Below are 19,272 nucleotides of genomic sequence, written 5' to 3'. Positions count from 1 at the left end.
TAGACTTTGTGTTCATATTTTAGTCTTTGTAGTAATACAGCCATATATTCTTTAATGTTAAAGTCACCTTATTGGGGTTCAGAATTTGTGTTTTAAATGTTTACTTTTTACATCCATACATCTCAAGGGTTAACATTTGGCAGCAAAATAATTGGTAAAAATGAAAATTTCCTCTAATGGATTGTTTACTTGTTCAAAATTTCATCTATAATCTATTCGTCAAGCACAAAACATTGTAAACAGTGCAGGTCCAATAATAATTGTTTCTACAAACCTTACACATAATAAAGAAATGCAAAAATAGAGAGATCTGTGCTCCAGTGCTGTTTGAAATGGTGAGTACCAACATTGGATAAGCAAACCCCCAACCAAATAAGGAGCCTGAGTCATTTATAGTCAAGTAAATGACTAATTAAAATGACTTGGGCATTCAAAAGAACTTCCAGACCACTTGGCTGATGGAGACGCAGTTGACAGAGTTTACCGGGAACACTCACATCGCTTGTGTTGATCAAGTTCGCCTTAGCCAGAACGATGTCGGGAGTGTCCGGCATGATGTGGATCTGTGTCTTGTCCTTGTCCCAGGCTTCTCTATAAAGTCTCTAAAATGAGAAACAATCATTTTGTCAGGGGATTGTCAGGGTCCAAGATCATAGTGAGGAGTATTAGGTTCATGTGCACTGAACATTATAATTGATTAAAAATAAGATGACCATATAAGCAGAAAACAGAGATGGTTTTCTTATCTGAAATACAACTACCTTCAAATTTAGAGTACGGATCACCCTTTTGAAATGATAGGTACTGTCTATAGAAATAAATATAATAAAACTTTGCTGACCCTATCAAATAGCATAGCACTCTGATTTTTTTTTGGCCTTCTAATACCCCAAGATGATCTATCCAGGTTATGTCCTGGAACTAGGGAATCTTAGTCCTCAGTTGGTTTACTATTTATAGTTATTACATATAATTATTTGGGAGGATAAGTAAACTGACAGAGATTTTGGGATTCCCAAAAGAGACAGTTTTAAAATTTATCAAAATCTCTTGAATGTCCTAAAATCTTCATATCTGTCTTCAACAGAAGACCAATGGAATTAAAATAATTTACCTAAACACTTGAAAAATAGGATATTTACATACTGTCAAACTTTATCAACAAGATATTTATCAATTACAAGTTTTGAACCCCATTTCCAGTGCATGCAATGATATTTTGCCAAATGCGGTATTGCTTGTCTTTAATCCCGGCACTTTAGAGGCAGAGGCAGGCCTCTCTGCGAGTTTGCGGCCAGCCTGCGCTATATATACATAGTGAGAGCCACGTCACCCAGGGATACATAGTGAGACTCTGTTTTCAATCTTTTTTTCCAAGGGATAAAATGATCAACTTAAGAGTGAAGAATCTGGCAATGTCACTTTAAGGAAGTGATAAAAGTTCAAATGATCAGCAACAGGACAACTACTTGATGTCCTGGGCTCTCCTGTCATGGGACCCGAGGGGGACACAGTGTGGGGCATCCTCTTGGAAAGACATGATCTGAATCGTGAGGACACCTTGGAAAACCCAAGGTGAAGGAGACTCTGTGCCTGTCACCAACATCAAAAAGATGGAGGGATAGTAAGGGAATGGTCCAGAGTAAGAATAAAGTCACGGCAAATAAATGTGACCTCACATTGCTTTATCAGCCAGGGGAAACATTTTTCCTTTACTATAAAGGGTATTTGTAGTAAAACTGAATAAATTATTTTTATTTTTTAACATTTAGAGTGTGTGTGTGTGAGAGAGAAAGAGAGAGAGAGGGAGAGAGAGAGGGAGGGAGAGAGGGAGGGAGGGAGGGAGGGAGGGAGGGAGGGAGGGAGAGAGAGAGAGAGAGAGAGAGAGAGAGAGAGAGAGAGAGAGATATTGAGATTCCATAGCACATGTGTGGAGTTCACAGGGTAAAGTACAGGTATTGGTTCTCTCTTTTCACCATGAGGGTCTTGGGGACTGAATTTTGGCCATCAGGTTTAGTGGCATGTGCCTCACCCACAGAGCTATTCTTCTGGCCACATAAAACTGAATAAATTCTATAGACAGCATTGTGTCAACATTGATTCCATGACTTTGATAATTCCAAAGTGCTTTTGTAAGAGCACATTCTTATTTTCATGACACACACGCTGAAGGGTAGGGGTAACAGGGTGTCATGAAGCAGTGTAGTTTTTCTCATAGATATGGGAGAGAAGAAAGGGAAGAAGGATAAAGAGACAGAATAGAAATGTGTTAAGATGTTAAGAATCTGGGTAAAATATGTAACTTATAGTTTTTTTAAAACTTTATGTATGCCTAAAGTTATTCAAATATAAACTTATTTTTCACTGCCTGTGGTAGTGCCTACCTTAATCCTAGCATTTGCCTGGGGAGTCAGACAGATCTCTTGAGTTTGAGGCCAGCCAGAGCTACATAATGAGAACCTGTCTCAAAATTATTTTTCTCATTACATTTATTTACGGTGTGTGTGCGTGTACACACATGTGCATACATGCACATGCACACATGTGTGGTGTTAGGGGTGGGGGTTTCAGGTGCCATGACTTGCACATGGAAGCAAGAGGACAATTTGGAGGAATGAATTCTTGTTCACCATGTAGGCTCCAGGGATCACACACAAGTCAACACACTTGGTAGCAGGTGCCTTTATCCGCTGGGCCATTTCAGTATAAACATTTTCAAGGTTTCATTAATTCCTTAGACTTTCCAAGTTCCCTTTGAGATGTACGGCGTGGGGCGTTCAAAGGGTTGGAACCTATCTCTCTCTGTATAAATATGCTTTCTATCATGCAGGTGGTCAAGAGGAGTTAATTAGGCTTTCAGGACCAAAGTGAAACAAGGCTCTTTAATATTAATATATGCTTTCTCAAGTTCCTGGCCAATCTTTCTGCTAAGAGTGCCACTGCTTTTTTAGTTTTATAGTAGCTGGTGTTGGACACTGGGTGGCTCTTAATTGTAGGGGACAGTCTTGTGTCTCATGGGATTTTTAGCAGCATCCCTGCTTTCTATCCACTAGAGGCCAGTATCATGCCACCTCCAAGTTGGCACAAGCAAAGGGAAGGAAGTTTCTAGATACTGTCAAATTTTTTTCGGCATCCCTGCAACTATGGCACACTGTTCAGCACGGGCTGGTCAGCTTTATGGTCAACCCTCCTCCCTTGCTTATCTTCTCGGTTCAGAGCTTTTTGTTTCTTTCTCGAGTCAACTAAAATTCTAAAAAAAAAAAAAAAAAGCAACATTCAGGGAAGAAACAAAACCAAAGTGTATGGCAAAATCTAAAGAGAAGGAAGGGGGATGGAGGCAGAAAGAAGCCTGCCAGCTCACATCTGCTACAGCCTTTGGAAAACAAAACTGTGGAGTGTCTGTGAGTGCTTGATTAGGACGAGAGGAGCTGTCAGTTATAAAATAGAGTCTTATGCATCAGGTCAGAGCTAATACGTGCATTTAAAGTGGAAGTGTGTATTGAACACAGTGTACAAAAGCCCTTCGTAAGACCTACACAGCTACCATCTGTATCTATTTCAACCTCCTTACATGTTCCAGAATCCCAGGGCTCTTGGTTCAGCTTCTTGTAATGTTCAAGCTTGGGCTGAGTAACAATAGTGTTTGGCCCTTCTCAGTCTAGAAACACCCCACACCGCTACTTTTGTTTATCTCGTTGTCCGTGCTTACTAAGCTCTTATTCTATGATAATTACTGGTGTCCCTGCTGGAGGAGGACACTAAAGGCAGAACATAAATTTACTATGCTATGGAATTATTGCATGATCTTGATTTAGTTATATTAAAATGCATTACTATTATTTTGTAAAAAATATATAATTTTTTTTTGTGGCACTGAGAATTGAACCTAGGGTCTCATGAGTGCCAGGCAAATATCCTTAGAAAATAAATGATGTGGGAGTGATTTCTTATTAATAAAGAAACTGCCTAGGCCCATTTGATAGGCCAACCCTTAGGTAGGCAGAGAAAGCAGAACAGGATGCTGGGAAAAAGAAGCTGAGTGAGGAGTCGCCATGATTCTCCCGCTCCAGACAGACGCAGGTTAAGATCCTCCCTGGTAAGCCAGCTCGTGGGCTACACAGAATATTAGAAATGGGTTAGAACAATATGTAAGAGCTAGCCAATAAGAAGCTGGAACTAGCCGGGCCAGGCAGTGTTTGAAAGAATACAGTTTCCGTGTAATTATTTCTGGGCATAAGCTAGCCATGCGGGCGGCCGGGTGCCGGGGACGCAGCCCTGCCGCTCCTATTTCAACAGATGGCGCCCAGACGTGATGGGCTAAATCCACTTAAAAACCTGAGAGGGCTTAAAAAGGAGAGAGAGAGAATTTAAGACAGCTTTTTGCTGTTTCTGGGTTGCGTGCCGCAAAGAAATTGTCCTGACTCGGCAGCAGGAAAAAACTGGCTGTTTTAAAATGCCGGCTTTCTGGGCTGTGCCGCCATTGTGATCTCTGTCTGGCTCCGGCGGGAGACAGAGCTTATGAATGGAGCATTTGGATTAAAGTGCTACGATTTGTTTGATGGCAACTAGACTGCTGTGTGCCTAAAAGGGGGACATTGTGTGCCGCAGCTCAGAGGCACAAGCAGCTCCGCCATGCTAATGGTGCAATGTGCAAGGATCAGAGGCACGAGCGGCTCCGCCATGTTGGACTGGGCGGGGCCAGCATACAGTACCTGTTTTTGACCTAGGAATGTCACAGCTTAGATTCTTAAGCGCTTAGTGATTTAAAGGCGCAAAACAAAGTGCTCCTGGATAGTAAAAAAGTTACAGATTCACAATAAAACAGATTCAGACACTGTTGGATAAATGTACGTAGGCTTGGGAAAGAGAAGAAAAAGAATATAAAGAATAAAGTTAATGTCTTAAAAAGAAAAAGGGTAAAGTCTTTAAAGAGACAGAGTACAGAAGTACAGATAGTTATAGATTAAGAGAAATAAAGAAAAATAAGCCACGTAAAAATGGAAAATTCACAGAGAGTCTGGATTATGTACATTGTGTTTTCTTTAAAATTTTTGACTGTGAAGGAGCTAAGTACAGAGAGACATTTCATTATATGGGCTGCCAAGCTAAACCAAAATGGATTTCATGAGGGTATTATGATTTCAGAATTTGGGTCTAAGGATATGATGCTTTGGAGAGGGTCTTCTTTTGTTTTTGCAGAGGATGAGACCCTGTGGATTGCATCTATTCCGATTTGGTATGATAGACCACGCCCTCCTGAAAGGTTGCTGTGAACACCCTCAAAAAATTGCTTCGCTCAATTGCCAACTGAGATGAAACTAGCACACAGGTTATATCATGAACGACCTAATTAACGACGCCCCTATTCAGCAGGAAGCAGTTTGGAGAGAAAAAACTACGCCCATGTTCCCAAATATTGTTTATAAATGTTCTTTTACATTTAAAGGGGGATATGATATAGATATGAATAATTTGCATTGGTATGGATTTTAAGGTCAATTTTGTTATATGTATATGTATTTTTGATCTTGATTAAGGTATTGTGATTGTGTAGTTCATTTAAAAATGTAATGTATAATTAGGAAATATAGGTTGTTAATGGATAATCATCGCTAATAGTTAAGCTTGTAGTCATGTTAATTAGATTTTCTAGATATATAGAGATATATTTCAGTTAGATAGGCATTCTTCATATCTTTCAAAGACTGCAGAATATGGCATTTAAAATATTTTAATAACTTAGGACTTTTCATGACAAGGAGACACGTCTGCTCCTGGCAGCACCAGCTACTTCAAGAGGAAGATGGGCATCGAAGAGGATCCTTATGGAGTTGGATAGTCATTTGGGCAAGAAACTGCTCTTGCCTGGACTGTTGCATAAACTGGACACAGAGAACCCTCAGAGAGAGGACTGCTGAACTTGCCTAAAGGTGAGATGGTCTTTCGGGGTTCCTGATTCATGAAAGAGTCTGCGAGACATTCTGCAGGACACAGCAGAAAATGACTGAACTGTCTTTGAAATTTCCTGCTTCATGGAAATGTATCTGGATACCATGGGCCTGTAGGCCGAAGATGGATGCCCCAACGGTACCAAAGAACTTTGGGTGACTGTCCAGGCAGCGAGATGTCTCTGTCATTTCTAGAGTTTTCTTATTTCTTGTTTACTTAGGTAATATTATATCCTTCTGGAGTCTTTGATGGAGTTGAAGAATGAATAGTTATAGTTTTCCTTAGTTATGGTAAGAGATAAAATAGATATAAATATTGTAACTGTAATTCTTACTTGATAACTGTTTTGTTATATGTAATTTTACTATGCTAAAGTTAAAGCCTTTCTTTTTTGTTTAAACGGAAAAAGGGGAAATGATGTGGGAATGATTTCTTACTAATAAAGAAACTGCCTTGGCCCATTTTATTGGATAGAAAATTAGGTAGGCGGAGTATACAGAAGAGAATTCTGGGAGAAAGAAGGTTAGAGGAGGAGTCGCCATGATGCTCCCACTCCAGACAGATGCAGGTTAAGATCCTCTCTGGTAAGCCAGCTCGTGGGCTACACAGAATATTAGAAATGGGTTAGAACAATATGTAAGAGCTAGCCAATAAGAGGCTACAGATAATGGGCCAGGCAGTGTTTGAAAGAATACAGTTTCCGTGTAATTATTTCGGGCATAAGCTAGCCATGTGGGCGGCCGGGTGCCGGGGACGCAGCCCCGCCACTCCTATTTCAACAAATAAACCCTATAAAGGTTGGGAACTATGACTGTTGTTAAAACAAAACAAAACAAAAACCCAGACCCATTTCTTTATAACATTTCCATTGTGTAAGGCCCCCAGAATCACCCCCCTTTCCATGCTCTGTTCCAACCAAAATACCCAGGTCCTTATTGTATTTAGGTTCCAAAGTGAAAACATATTCAACATAATTTTAAATCACACTTTAGCTAAGTAAGGAAACTCGGTTGAACTAAGTTGACAATAAACTGTACGTATTATTTAGTGTAAAGTGGTTAGAGATTCAAATAGATCAAACCACCATAAACCATCACTGTGTACCAACTGAGACAAGGTCTTGCTGCGCTACTTACTGTTCACTAGGGAAGTGCTCCTAACTGCCGGGTAGCAAGCACTATAAACTCTCCTGCCAATTTCTAACAAGTACTCACATCGCTCCTGTTCTTGGCGTTTGTCTTCGCCAGAACTATGTCCATGGCGTCAGGGATGCTAGTGAACTTGTTTCTGTCCGGAGGTTGGCGATACTTCTTCTCACTGATGATTTCCGAAGCCCGCTTGTTCTTTTCTGCTTCCAAAGAACCCAAGGGGCTCCACCCTATGCCTCTCAGCCACTCAAGGTCAGACTTGTACATATTCTAGGAAAGGACAAAGCAAGCCATCACAATCTCATCTTCATCTTCACCATGACACACCATTGTGTTTTAGGTGGTCAGTGATGATAATTCTTCTTTCCAATCCCTTCTTTTTCATATAAATAGCTATCAATACATGGAGTAATTTTAAGTTAACAAATTTGATAGACACTGACCTCACTTTGCAGCTCATAGACTTTTTTAGCTTGGATGACGTCATTCTGGTCAGGCAGACACGTCCACTGATGTAGGTAGTTCTTGTAGTCCACGTCGCTCACCAAGGCCTGGCACTTCTTGGCCAGCACCACACCCAGCATGTCCACGGGGCTGGTGTATTTGGTTTTCCACTTCTCAAAGTCTTTCTTGTATTCTCGTTCACTCTGCATTTTGGCTACATTCATAGATAGCACGAGTTTTGGGTCATCTTGCACACTCAGGAATCCAATATGGTGTCCCAGTTGTTTCCGGTAGCCTTGTTTATATTTAAACTGAAATCAGGAAACAGTCTTTTTAATAATGTAAATAAAAGCCAAGTTAACTCAACTTTGTTGTTATATTTTCCCCCCAACACGGATATGAAAGAATGATTTGAGCTAACCTAATAGGAAATGTTTTCTTCCTTAAGTAAGTCCTGTTTAATTAGCTCTATCTAAAGAACGAATGTGGTTGACTATCAAGGAAGACTATCATGAGAAATTAGTTCTTTCCAAAGGCAGGAATATGTGCCTGATATTGTGTGGCTGAATTGAGGATAACATTCAGCAAAATCCTTGTCACATGCTTATAAAAAAATGGGGGCTGAACAATAGAAAAATTATGAAGGTATATGAGCTGGTGACCATGCTAAAATGTAAGTTACAGATTTTTTTACAAGATCATATTATATAGTTTTGTCTAGACTGGGATCTATATTTTATATAGGCACAGATGGGAATACTTTGATATTTTTGTTAGAAAAATAAATTACATAAGAACTCAACATCTTGTCAAGTAGGTGAAAATAAGCTATATAAATTTCAAATAACAAAAGTAAAGTCCAGAGCTTACATTTAGTTGGAGAAATTACATTACTGTTAAATGACAACACGGATGATAAGTGTAATGATGGTAACTTAATGTTAGTCTCTGAACACAGTGGGCCTCACAGACATAGGGCTTTGCTCCCTCCGAACACATACATTTCAACTACTCTGGATTTGAAGTTGACTATATCATTGCGATTGTTGAGCTGCCTTATCAACTTGAGTGACTATAGAATCATCTAAAAAATTGATGGTGGTACGCCTCTGTGAGGGCGTTTCCAGAAGGGGAAAGTCCCATTCTGCATATGGGTCATGGAGCCCCATGGACCAGGGCCTAGTCCAAATGAAAAAGGACAAGGAGAAGACGGGCTGAGTGTTAGCTCGCACATCTTCAGCTTTCTGGTTTGCAGGGATGGAAACCGAGGTGCTCACCCTGCCTTCTTTGCCATGATGGGAACTGAATCAAATCACAGTGTCTTTCCTTTCTTGTCTCTGTGAGGGGTTCTGATTAGAGTCATACAAACCTACCCAACACAGCCCTTGATATGGACAGTCTGGCAAAACTGCTTATAAAAAAGTAGAGCCATCTCTCTGTAGGGAGCACAGATAAGCTTTGCCAGAAACCTATTTAAGCTGCCTGAGCTCCTGTCTCAACAAAACACTAATATTTGACACACTATTTTAAGATGACAAAGCAAAACAAATCACAGACAGAGTGAACTGCTCATAGAAGACCAGCACAGTTCCAAAACTAAAAACAAAGGAGAATAAGGAGACAGATGTTTGAAGAAATGTCAAATAGAAGAAGAAACAAGCTACTTTGTGCTATTCCAGAACATAGACTTGGCACTGATGGATAGAATACCTCACACCAACAGTAAGAAGTCTGATAATAACTCAGCACAGCCCAGTGGAGAAAACTCCCTCTCTAAGGGACCATGCATGTCCTCTGCGTGTGAGCACAGATCCAAGCACTTCATCCTCTCTCCACACCACACATGAAGAGAAGGCAGATGTTGGCAAAGTACTGAACGGAATAACCATTCTACCTCCCAACTCTAAATTCTGTTCTTAATTTAACTTATGCGATTACACACTTAAAGCCTGCCTCGAAAATCCTATGAAATGGTACAGAGCCATTGGGAGCTGAGAGGGAAAATAATTCCTCCTGCGGTGGGAAAGTTCACACGTAGCTAATTTAACTGCGAACTTTCAAGTGGATTTGCAAGGAAAGGAATGAGGAACTATTGGCCACTGGGTTGCTGGGAAATTGTCGGTGCCCTTTCAATTGCTAGGTTCTCATTAGCATACAGCACTAAAGGAAAATGAGTTGGTTTTATCATGTAGTTTCATCATTATTTTGGTTCGATTTAATGAGGTCTTGATCTGAAAGCCAGAGAGTCCAAATTATTTCCTGGTATTTCTAGAGTGCCACAATTGAATTAGATAGATTTTCTCCCTGTATCCTTTGAATTTCTTCTCAGATTCTGGGCTTTAGGCTCTCTTTCTCCCCTTCCATACAGCCCATGTGTGGAAACAAATCATTTTTGCTGTTGGGTTTTTATTTGTTGCTGCTGTTGTTGTGTGCTTGTTTTTGAGTCAGGGTCTCACTGTGTAGCTCTGGCTTTTCTGAAACTCACTATGTCGACCAGGCTTGGCCTCACAGAGCTGAGGGGCTGGGATTAAAAGTGTGGGCCAATACACCTGACTTGCAAATCCTTGTATGTTTTAAAAGTTTTAAGAGGCTGTGTGTCCCTAAGAAATTTTGGTAATTCATTCTCTAAAACTAAGACTGTTAGAAGTTTTTATAACTACAAAAAAAATAAAAGAGGAAGGAAGAGAGAGAGAGAGAGAGAGAGAGAGAGAGAGAGAGAGAGAGACTGAGACTTCTGCTATCGCATGCATATATATACTGGTCAGAGGATAATTTGTGGTAATCATTTTCTTCTTGTGGATCTCTAGGACCAAACCCAGGCTGTCAGGTTCAGCTGCAGTCTTTACTACTATAAACCAAGCACTATAAATTAATTTTACTACTACATTTATTTATTCCATGTGTAGGTACACGCACACCACAGTGTGTATTTGGATGTCAGAAGACAATCTGTGGGAGCCAGTTCTCTCCTTCCATCACGTGGGCTCCAGGGATTGGACTCAGATTGCCAGGCTTGCTGGCAGGCTCCTTTACCCACAGAGCTAGCTCGACAACCTAGGACAATTTGAATTTCTTCTAGTGTGTTTTGGGGATGAGCAAAATGAAATATTTATTTATATGCAAATGAAACATTATTTGAATATGGGGGCCTTATGTAGCGCGTTCACCAAAAGTTCCAACTTTTCCAGCCTATGAGGATTCTGCCCTTTGGGGCACAAATGGCATTTTTCAATGAACCAGATCTCTGAATAGTCAACAGAGTGTAAAGTGAGCCTTTTGGGATTTTCCACCCTAGAGCTAATTTGCTGTAATTATGCAAGTACAAGGAGAGGCTAACTTAAAGTGACTGATGGCTAATTTTCAGACATATGCAGGTAAAAACTATCAACATCAGTTGCAAACGTTGATTTATTATCTGGCCTCAGTTTGTCTAAAACAGACCAATAGAAAATCCTACAATGTCTATCTTCTTTGTACTATCTGGAAGAGCGCCTCATTGTACTGGGTTTTAGAGGGATGCTGGCTCACTAGGTGGTTAGACATTTGAGGAAAGAGGGGGAAAAAGATAATTCTGGATAGCCAGGGTACAAAGAGGTGAAGGAACAGAAGTCCATTTCTAAGTCAACGAACACCCCATGGCCCACCCAGCTGAAAGTGCAGCCTTCTGCCCCCACCAGGACTTACGTCACTAGCGATGTCCCTTGATGCCTTGGCCAGCTGGACAGAGATTGCATCGACAGGGAGATCATAGCCTTTCTTCAGAGCCTCTTCCCAACCAAGTCTATAGAATTTCTGAAAAGTAAAGGGACTCTATTTAGTGCTATTTCTTCTATGTTAAAATTGCAGACAAGCCCAGGCGTGTGTAGATAGTGAATATAGAAACCTAAAATCAACTACTCTGACTCTACACGCATATAAAACCAAGCAGGTGATGACAATAGCTCAGTGCTCAGCACTGACAGCATCAGGGGATCTAGCTTAGTCTTTCATTTCATTTTGGGCTGATGGTGTATCTGGACACAGCATCTCCTATTTAGCCACCGTCCAGTCCTACCGGGTTTATAAGGTAGCTTTCTTCCAGCAGCTAACAACAGTCTGGGGCCACTGTTTTATTAAACACTGGCGATAAATAATTAAAAAAGAAAATCAGGTCACACCATTTCAACTACCTACATGATAAAAGTAAAAAACGCCTTTTGGAAGTTTCAATAAATGAGCTAGCTGTTCCAGTCAAACTTGTTGGCGATTTATTAAAAGCGCCATAGCAAACTCTTCATTTAGGACTCTCTGCCCGCTGGGTGCTGTGATGTGTTGTGCTGTGCACCTTATGGGGGCTCTCATTTGTTGCTCATGGCCATCCAATGTCACAGGTACTTTTAAGGTCCCGATTTTAGTAGGGACGGAAACAAACTTCAGAATAGGTGGTTCTTCCACTATCAAGGAACACACAGATACCAAAGTCAAAGCTTACATCAGGTCTGTTTGACATAACTCTATGTTTCAGTTGTTATTTATGGCAACTCCCCTTTGCACTAAGTGCAATGAGCATGGTGATTGGACAGATGTAGCCCCTGCCTCCTAGGAGCCCACAGCCAGGGCCCTGGCTCCTAACAGGGTCTTTTTTTTCTTTTTCTTTTTCTTTTCTTTTTTTCTTTTTTTCTTTTTTGTTTTTCGAGACAGGGTTTTCTCTGTGGCTTTGGAGCCTGTCCTGGCACTAGCTCTGTAGACCAGGCTGGTCTTGAACTCACAGAGATCTGCCTGCCTCTGCCTCCCGAGTGCTGGGATTAAAGGCGTGCGCCACCACCGCCCGGCCCTAACAGGGTCTTGAAAGCCCTCTAGAATGAGGAGTTTGATTTGCTTCCATTGCTTCAGCATTTACACCGGCTCTCTCCTATTACATCAGTTTCGAAGTGAGTATGAGTATGCTTTGAGACAAAAGCATGTCGTCAACGTGCAAGCTTCCCTTACCTGGCTGTACAGTGTCTGATTCTGCTTGGCTTGCAAAATATCTGGTGTATCTGGCATCACATGAATCTTGGTTTTATCTTTATTCCAGTCAACGGTGTATAAATGCTAGGAAGTGGGAGAAGAGACATTTTAAGTCTGAATAATGGTTAAGGACAAACAGGAAAGAAGATAAATGACTATTAAAAAACACTTCGCTTGAACTAGAAAAAGGAAAAATGTGATTCAGAAGAGACATTAACAAATTCATATGCTTTTTCTAAAGGAAAACAATACATATAATAGTGTATCTACATCTATCTACCCATCTATATAGAGAGAACCTGAGCCTTCCAGCTGCTAGGATTACAGGTGTGTTCTGTGACACCTGGCTTTAATGTCAGATTTGGAAAAATAATATTTTGCATCTTTTCCATCTTTAGAATGGAATGAGAGTACTTAGGATATGTGCACTGAAAACATAAGTAATTTCTAACCCAATTAGAATGATAAAGGGAAGGCATTACAAGAGATAAGACATTGAAATGTGGTACAGGACCATGTTCTGCAATCATTTGCCACTTTCTAGAATGCGGGACCTGAGTTCAATTCCCTCATAGCCTGTTGACTTCTTCTTGATTGGGAAGGAGGAAGAGAAGTGCTCGCTCTACCTTATTCATGGTATGAGCATTCTGCTTGGCCAGCACCATGTCCATGGAATCAGTCAGCTTCTTAAACTGGAAGCCGCTGGGATGCTGGCGGTACTTCCGGTCACTGGCGTATTCCGTGGCTTTCTTGGCCTTCTCCACCTCTAGAGAACCAGCTGGGCTCCAGCCAAGCCCCTTGTACCACTCATTGTAGTCTTGCTTATATTCATTCTATAAAGAGAGAAGACACACTTGACTTCTCCAGATAAGACACTAAAATGTGGTATATAAAACTGCAATGTCTCTGTCCACGCCGGGGACCCAGCCACCCCTGAGCTGGAAGTTTCTCTTACGTCACTCTGGATGTGATTCATATTCCTGGTCAGCTCGATGTTCATCGCATCTGGGAGGAGGATGTACTTGTGAATGAGGTGCTTGTAGTTAGTGTTGGTGATGTTGGCTTGGGCGTCCTTGGCAGCTGTGACACTCAGCATGTCGGCAGGGGTGTGGTAGCTGGTCTTTGTCTTCTCGTAGTTCTTCTTGTACTCTCGATCGGACTGCATCTTAGCCACTTGCATGGAATGGACTAATTTGGGATCATCCTCCAGACTGCGGAAGCCAACCATCTTTCCTTTCTCCTTTTCATAGTTGTGCTTGTATTTATACTGTGAAGAGAATAAGTGAAGAACAATTCTAGGGTTAATACTCTGCGTTTCATAAAACCGGTAGCTGTGCACGGCTCTGCTGCGGACCAAACACATTTCTGACGTTTGCTTATGAGCCTGGCAGCAGCAGAGTTCTTACTGCAGTCCCCATTTGATACAAGACTACACACTGAGTGACTTCCTGGGGTGACGGCTCATGTATGGAACGCAAAGCATGATTTTGGAGCAGTTTCATATTCTGCAGGATTTTTTTTTCTCTCCAAGCTGACAAAACGAAGGAGAAATGTTGCTATTTCTACACCCAGCTTCCATAGAGGAGAGAGAGTGAACCAGACTGTTCTTCTTAGTCTTTTCTTCATGAGGTTGAGTGTGAAGGTTACAGGGGAGGAGCCAGTGTATCAGAGGAAGAAGTAGGGGTTCTTAGCAATGTGAGGGACTGGGGAAGGGAGGATGCAGGACGGGAGGGCAAAGGAGAGAGCGCAGCCTGGTGTGCCTCATCACTCCACGCTTCTGAGAGCAGAGTTTTGAGGCACGGATCAAGTTTCCTATGAGAGTGTTGTGCTGGTCCACCAACTTTCTCAGGCTGCAGGGAGCCCTAGTTCATAGGGTTCATACATCTCGGTGGCTTGAGCTCACCTACCACAGCTGATGCCAGGTCACTAATGTTTTAACAACTAGGTTGCAGGTTTCCTCATCATTTAAAGAATGGCCATCATCAGCATCAATGATCAAAAGCCCAGTGACACTACATAAAGTATCCTGCTGGGAACACAGATGCCAACAAGCAGAGGGTTCACCTAGACCTCCTCAGGGGGATGCTGAGGTCTGTGAGCACCCTAGCACGATCAGAATCTTGTTGTGTCTCTGTACGTTTTCCCAGAAGGGCCAGAGAAGACATAAGCATTGTCAAGAGGCATTTGTGGAGCACAGCGAGTCTATGGCTCTCAGGCATGGGATAATGTTCTGCTTTTGTATTGCAATGTACTCTGTGTTTGTGGCTCTATTTCTCTGCTTGGTTCCCGGCCACCCTTCGCACTTACGTCGCTTGCAATATCTCTTGATGCTTTGGCGGCTTTGATAGGAATCGCGTCCGTTCTGAGGTCATAGCCTTTCTTTTTAGATTCTTCCAGAGACAGTTTGTAGAGTTTCTGTAAAGAGAAGAAAAAACCCAGCTTTATTCTAGAAGGCTGACTAGTTGTGTAGCAAGACTTTCTGTCTGGCAGATGTGGTATTGGTGGGTCAATGTTGAATGTTCTAAGGAACATCATTATGTGTGGGGGGTAAAAAAAACAAAATAAAGCAATTACTTGAGCTCAAACGTGCTTTTAGTATATCATTACAAAAGGAAAGGTCCCGATTGCTGTGAGGTTGAAAAGATGCTGTGAAGATGATACAGCTCAGCTAACTCCTACCTGCTCATTAGAAGCAAAGAAAGACTACAAACCAGCCATCTTCACGTGCCAGAAGAGCACGCCAGTTTTACAATGGCCTCCTTTACTCATATAAATAGTTGCGTGAATTCCACAGTCAAATAAAAAACACCAGCAATTCCAAATCTCTGTGGAATTCAAACAAAGAGGAAAAACCCACTCATCTTGGAGGAGTTCCAGGGACAGCAAAAGGAGGAAATGAAATTAAACATCAAATGCATTTTTCAGCAACAGTTTCACGTGCCTTATTGTATGGCTTGTCCCAGTTTGTTCAAAACATTCATTTTTTCCTTTCTTTCTATTGTTTTAACTCTTTTTAAGGATTGTCTCCACCACTTAGTGGAGGGTTTAAAGGCTGAGGTTCTCTTCTGGCTCCCAGCCTTTCTCTTCCTGCCAAGTCTGAGTTCAAGGGGTGGGGGTCCCCAAATGAAATCCAACAGTTCTTCAAAACCACAGCTGTTGTCTCAGCCATCATTAACAGCCCTGCTCCAAATTTTAGCAGAGCAAAGATCAGAGAGGAAAAGACACTGATTGACTTTAACAAAGTGCAAATAGTCTGTTAGTTTTTAAGTGTTCTCTCTCATAAATTAAGAGACACCAGTGAGTTAATTTTCTATTACTGGTGGGAGCAGGTGACAAAGAAAGATGGCACCCGGGGTATTATACTTACATTGCTCATGTTAATTGCATTTGCTTTTGCCAAAACAATCTCGGGGATATCAGGCATGATGTGGACTTTGGTCTTGTCAGCTTCCCATGCTTGTCTATAGAGATGCTGGGGGGAAAGTACAAGGTGGTATTTAAAACTCTTAAAAAGATCGCGCTATACATATGCACATTATCGTGTGTATACAGGTCTCAGATTTTGTGTATCTAAGTGAAAAATAACATGAAGAAGAAGGTGCAAGACAGAAAATCCAAGTGACCCATCCCTTTGCCTTAAGCCTAGAGATGGGCACTCCCTCCTGGAGCTTTCTAAGCATACTGTTTCAAAATAAAAGTAAAATCATAGAACATATAATATTTAGAGCTGGCTTTTTTTGTCACAAAATATGGATCAGGCATCTTGGAACCTTCTGAAAAGAATTCTCTCTCCATCTAGGAAGCCGCAGAGGCATGATCCAACTGGTTTAATCAATTCTCCATTGACAGACATGAATCTGCAGTTTCCAGTCTGTTTCTAGTGCAGTGACAATGTTTGGACATGTGCCGCTCAGGTTTCTAGTCCAGGGAGGACCCGCTTATGGTCATCTGCTCTTGGTCCCTGGCCAAGGCTGTGTTGAATCTGCATTGCAGGTCCTTTACTTCGAGACCTCTCTCCTACAGGTATGTCATACTTAGCGTCACTTGCCAATATTTAAAATATTTCTAAGGTACTATCATCAAAAAAAATTCCTACAAGACTCAAATTCCATATTGACATCTCTTTCAGAACCTCTAACCTGTAAGAAACACATGCGTGTGTCTTGGCACACACAGAGGTTTCTGTAGGGTAAGGAACATTTTTCTTTTCCCCACAAATATTGATTAAAATGTTACATTAGTATGTACTTGCTCGTAGATACAGTGAATGGCATAGCTCTGGCCCACTGTCTGTGGCTAGTCTTTGTTTTAGCCCAGTGTTAGCCAATAAAATTTTCTGTGATGATAAAAATGTTTTGCATAAACCAATATGGTAGCCCCAAGCTCGACAGGGCCACTGAGTACCTGCATACTTGACAGTGTTAAAGAGGACTAATTGTTCGTATTGCACTTGTTTGTAACACACACATGCACGTGGCTTGTGATTTATAGGGCTGGTGGAGTTCTAGTGGAAAGACAACAGCTAGTCACTAGAATCTTTCTCAGCCAGACCAGCGTCCACCACCGCAAGACTTACGTCATTCATGATTTTTGCGTTGTTCTGAGCCAAAACCATGTTCATCGAGTCCATCAATGTGGAGTACTTCAGAGTGTCTGGGTGTTGCCGGTACTTCTTTTCGCTGATAATCTCCATGGCTTTCTTGTTTTTCTCCGCTTCCAGGGAGCCCAACGGGAGCCATCCAATGCCCTTCATGAAGTCAGCATAGTCTGCCTTGTACTGATTCTACCGGAGAGGAAGATAAAACAATGGTCAGGAGAGCAAGCGTGCACGGATCACGAACGTGTGTGTGACAGGCCTTCATTTCCTCTTGTTTTCAACCTGCAGCATATGAAATGCCAACCTTTTCCTCACATCTCCACACAAGAAATGACAAATGAGCAAAGGTTTTGATTTGTTTTTCTTGACGCCTTCTTAAAGGGAACATGTGAGAAACAACTAAATGGATTCATCTGCCATGTGATTCACTCTCTTGACTGATAAATTGGTCCAGATGCCCTCATGAATAGGTTAATTCTGAAAATCAGGTTTCTTTCTCCAGCAGTAAGCATTTGAGCACCTACCAGTGTTACGATTTCCTAATGCACACTAGAAATCTGTTAGCACTTGGTACAATTGTGTGAGGTTTCCTCCTCTGCTGAGACATGTCTCCCTGTAACTGTGTGTGGTACTTTCATTTAGACATGGCTGTGTCTCCCTGGAAATTCATAGCCCAGGTTCCTAGTCCAATGAGAACTCTAGGCCTGGCTTGGTGTGGTCTGTGTTTATTTTTATAATGTATATTATTTCATAATGGCTCTGAAATCCTTCCCTCTCTCTTCCCTCTATTCATTCCCAGGGATTCCTCAATCACCCCCTCCTCAACATTCCGTGGGCAGCACAGGCAACTGCAAAGACAGAGGTGGTGGAGGAAAACTGGTCGAGAGTGAAGCCTGGGGCTGCCTGAGTACTGGCATCACAGACATACACCCCCACGCTGGCCTTTCCCTTTCACTCTGCGACTAAGAGCCTTTCACACGTTTGGTTCTCTTTACTAGGCTTATTTCCTTCAATGGATGCTCTCTAAAATCAAATCAGTTTGCTGCTGCTGACCTCTGCCTCCAACAACAACTACAGCACCAAGAGTGAAAGATATTTTAGTTTCTAGAATAGACCCTGCTTTCCATTAAGAAAAAAATGAATTCAGCCCAACGGGATGAATAAGACCCCTCCCTCTTCAGGAAACTGCATGTGGATTTCTTTCAGGATTTTTGAGATGCCATGACGTAGGTCACCCATGAGCTGTTTATGGCGTGGGTAATGGCTCTACACACGTGCATCACTCTCACGTACATCACTTTGAATCTGCATCATATTCTTGGCCAACTCAAAGCCCATGGCATCCGGAAGCATGTTGTAGGTGTGGATTATATTCCTGTAGTTGGCGTTGGTGGCCACTTCCTGGGACTTCTTGGCTGCCACCACGCTGAACATGTCCACTGGGGTGTGGAAGGACGTCTTGGATTTCTCGTAGCCCTTCTTGTACTCCCGGTCTGACTGCATCTTGGCCACTTGCATGAAGTGCACCAACTTGGGGTCTTCTTCCAGGCTGCGGAAGCCAATGTGCTTCCCTTTGGCTTGCTCGTAAGCCTGCTTGTACTTGTACTGCGGACAGACAAGAGACATGGCGATGATCCAAATGGTTCAGGTAAGAGAATAGAATGTGATTCGCTGGGTGCTCCTAACTTTGGTGTAGGTAAAGAAAGTTAGAGCTTCCTATATTGAGACAGAGATGGGCAGCAGAGCCAAGAAGCAATGGCTCTGTACTTCAAATATTGGGAAGGAATCTCAGAAGCAGTGTCTTGGTCCTCACTCCCTCACTGTGTCAACACAGAGGACTGCAAATCCTTAGTATATCTTTAGGATGAGAGCTGGCTATGGACTTCATAGGTAAAGCACATAGATCACACCCTTAAATGTCCTTAAAATTGTCTTTTGAATTCAAATACTAAGCACAACTTATTTTAATACGACTGTATCATTTTTACCTTGAACAAGGAGCAAAATGATTAGAGGGTAGGTATCTGGCCTTCGTGAAGGGAAACATCTTGGGGTAGTGTGTCCAGCCAGTGAGCTGACCCTACCTCACGATCAGGCACAAGTCTGGCTTGCCTGCACCGTCACTCACACTAAACGTGTTCCCGT

At 41.9% G+C, this 19,272-nt stretch overlaps 1 protein-coding gene across 1 annotated transcript in view; it reads right to left on the bottom strand.

Annotated features, from left to right (window-relative positions):
- The window catches only part of Neb (nebulin), a 190,075-nt gene that overhangs the window by 114,417 nt on the left and 56,386 nt on the right, over positions 1-19,272 (bottom strand). The window contains 11 exon segments of the mRNA XM_050140000.1: positions 498-602; positions 7,164-7,367; positions 7,541-7,852; positions 11,226-11,333; positions 12,510-12,614; positions 13,157-13,363; positions 13,486-13,797; positions 14,838-14,945; positions 15,898-16,002; positions 17,107-17,313; positions 18,421-18,732. Coding sequence (XP_049995957.1) covers positions 498-602; positions 7,164-7,367; positions 7,541-7,852; positions 11,226-11,333; positions 12,510-12,614; positions 13,157-13,363; positions 13,486-13,797; positions 14,838-14,945; positions 15,898-16,002; positions 17,107-17,313; positions 18,421-18,732 — 2,085 coding nt within the window.

The sequence above is a fragment of the Alexandromys fortis genome, unplaced genomic scaffold (genome assembly GCF_014885135.2).
Source record: "Alexandromys fortis isolate MF-2015 unplaced genomic scaffold, M_Fortis_MF-2015_v1.1 scaffold_33, whole genome shotgun sequence".
NCBI classification, from domain to species: Eukaryota; Metazoa; Chordata; class Mammalia; order Rodentia; family Cricetidae; genus Alexandromys; species Alexandromys fortis.
Note: the sequence above shows the minus strand (reverse complement) of the source record. Positions and strands in the feature narration are given on the sequence as shown.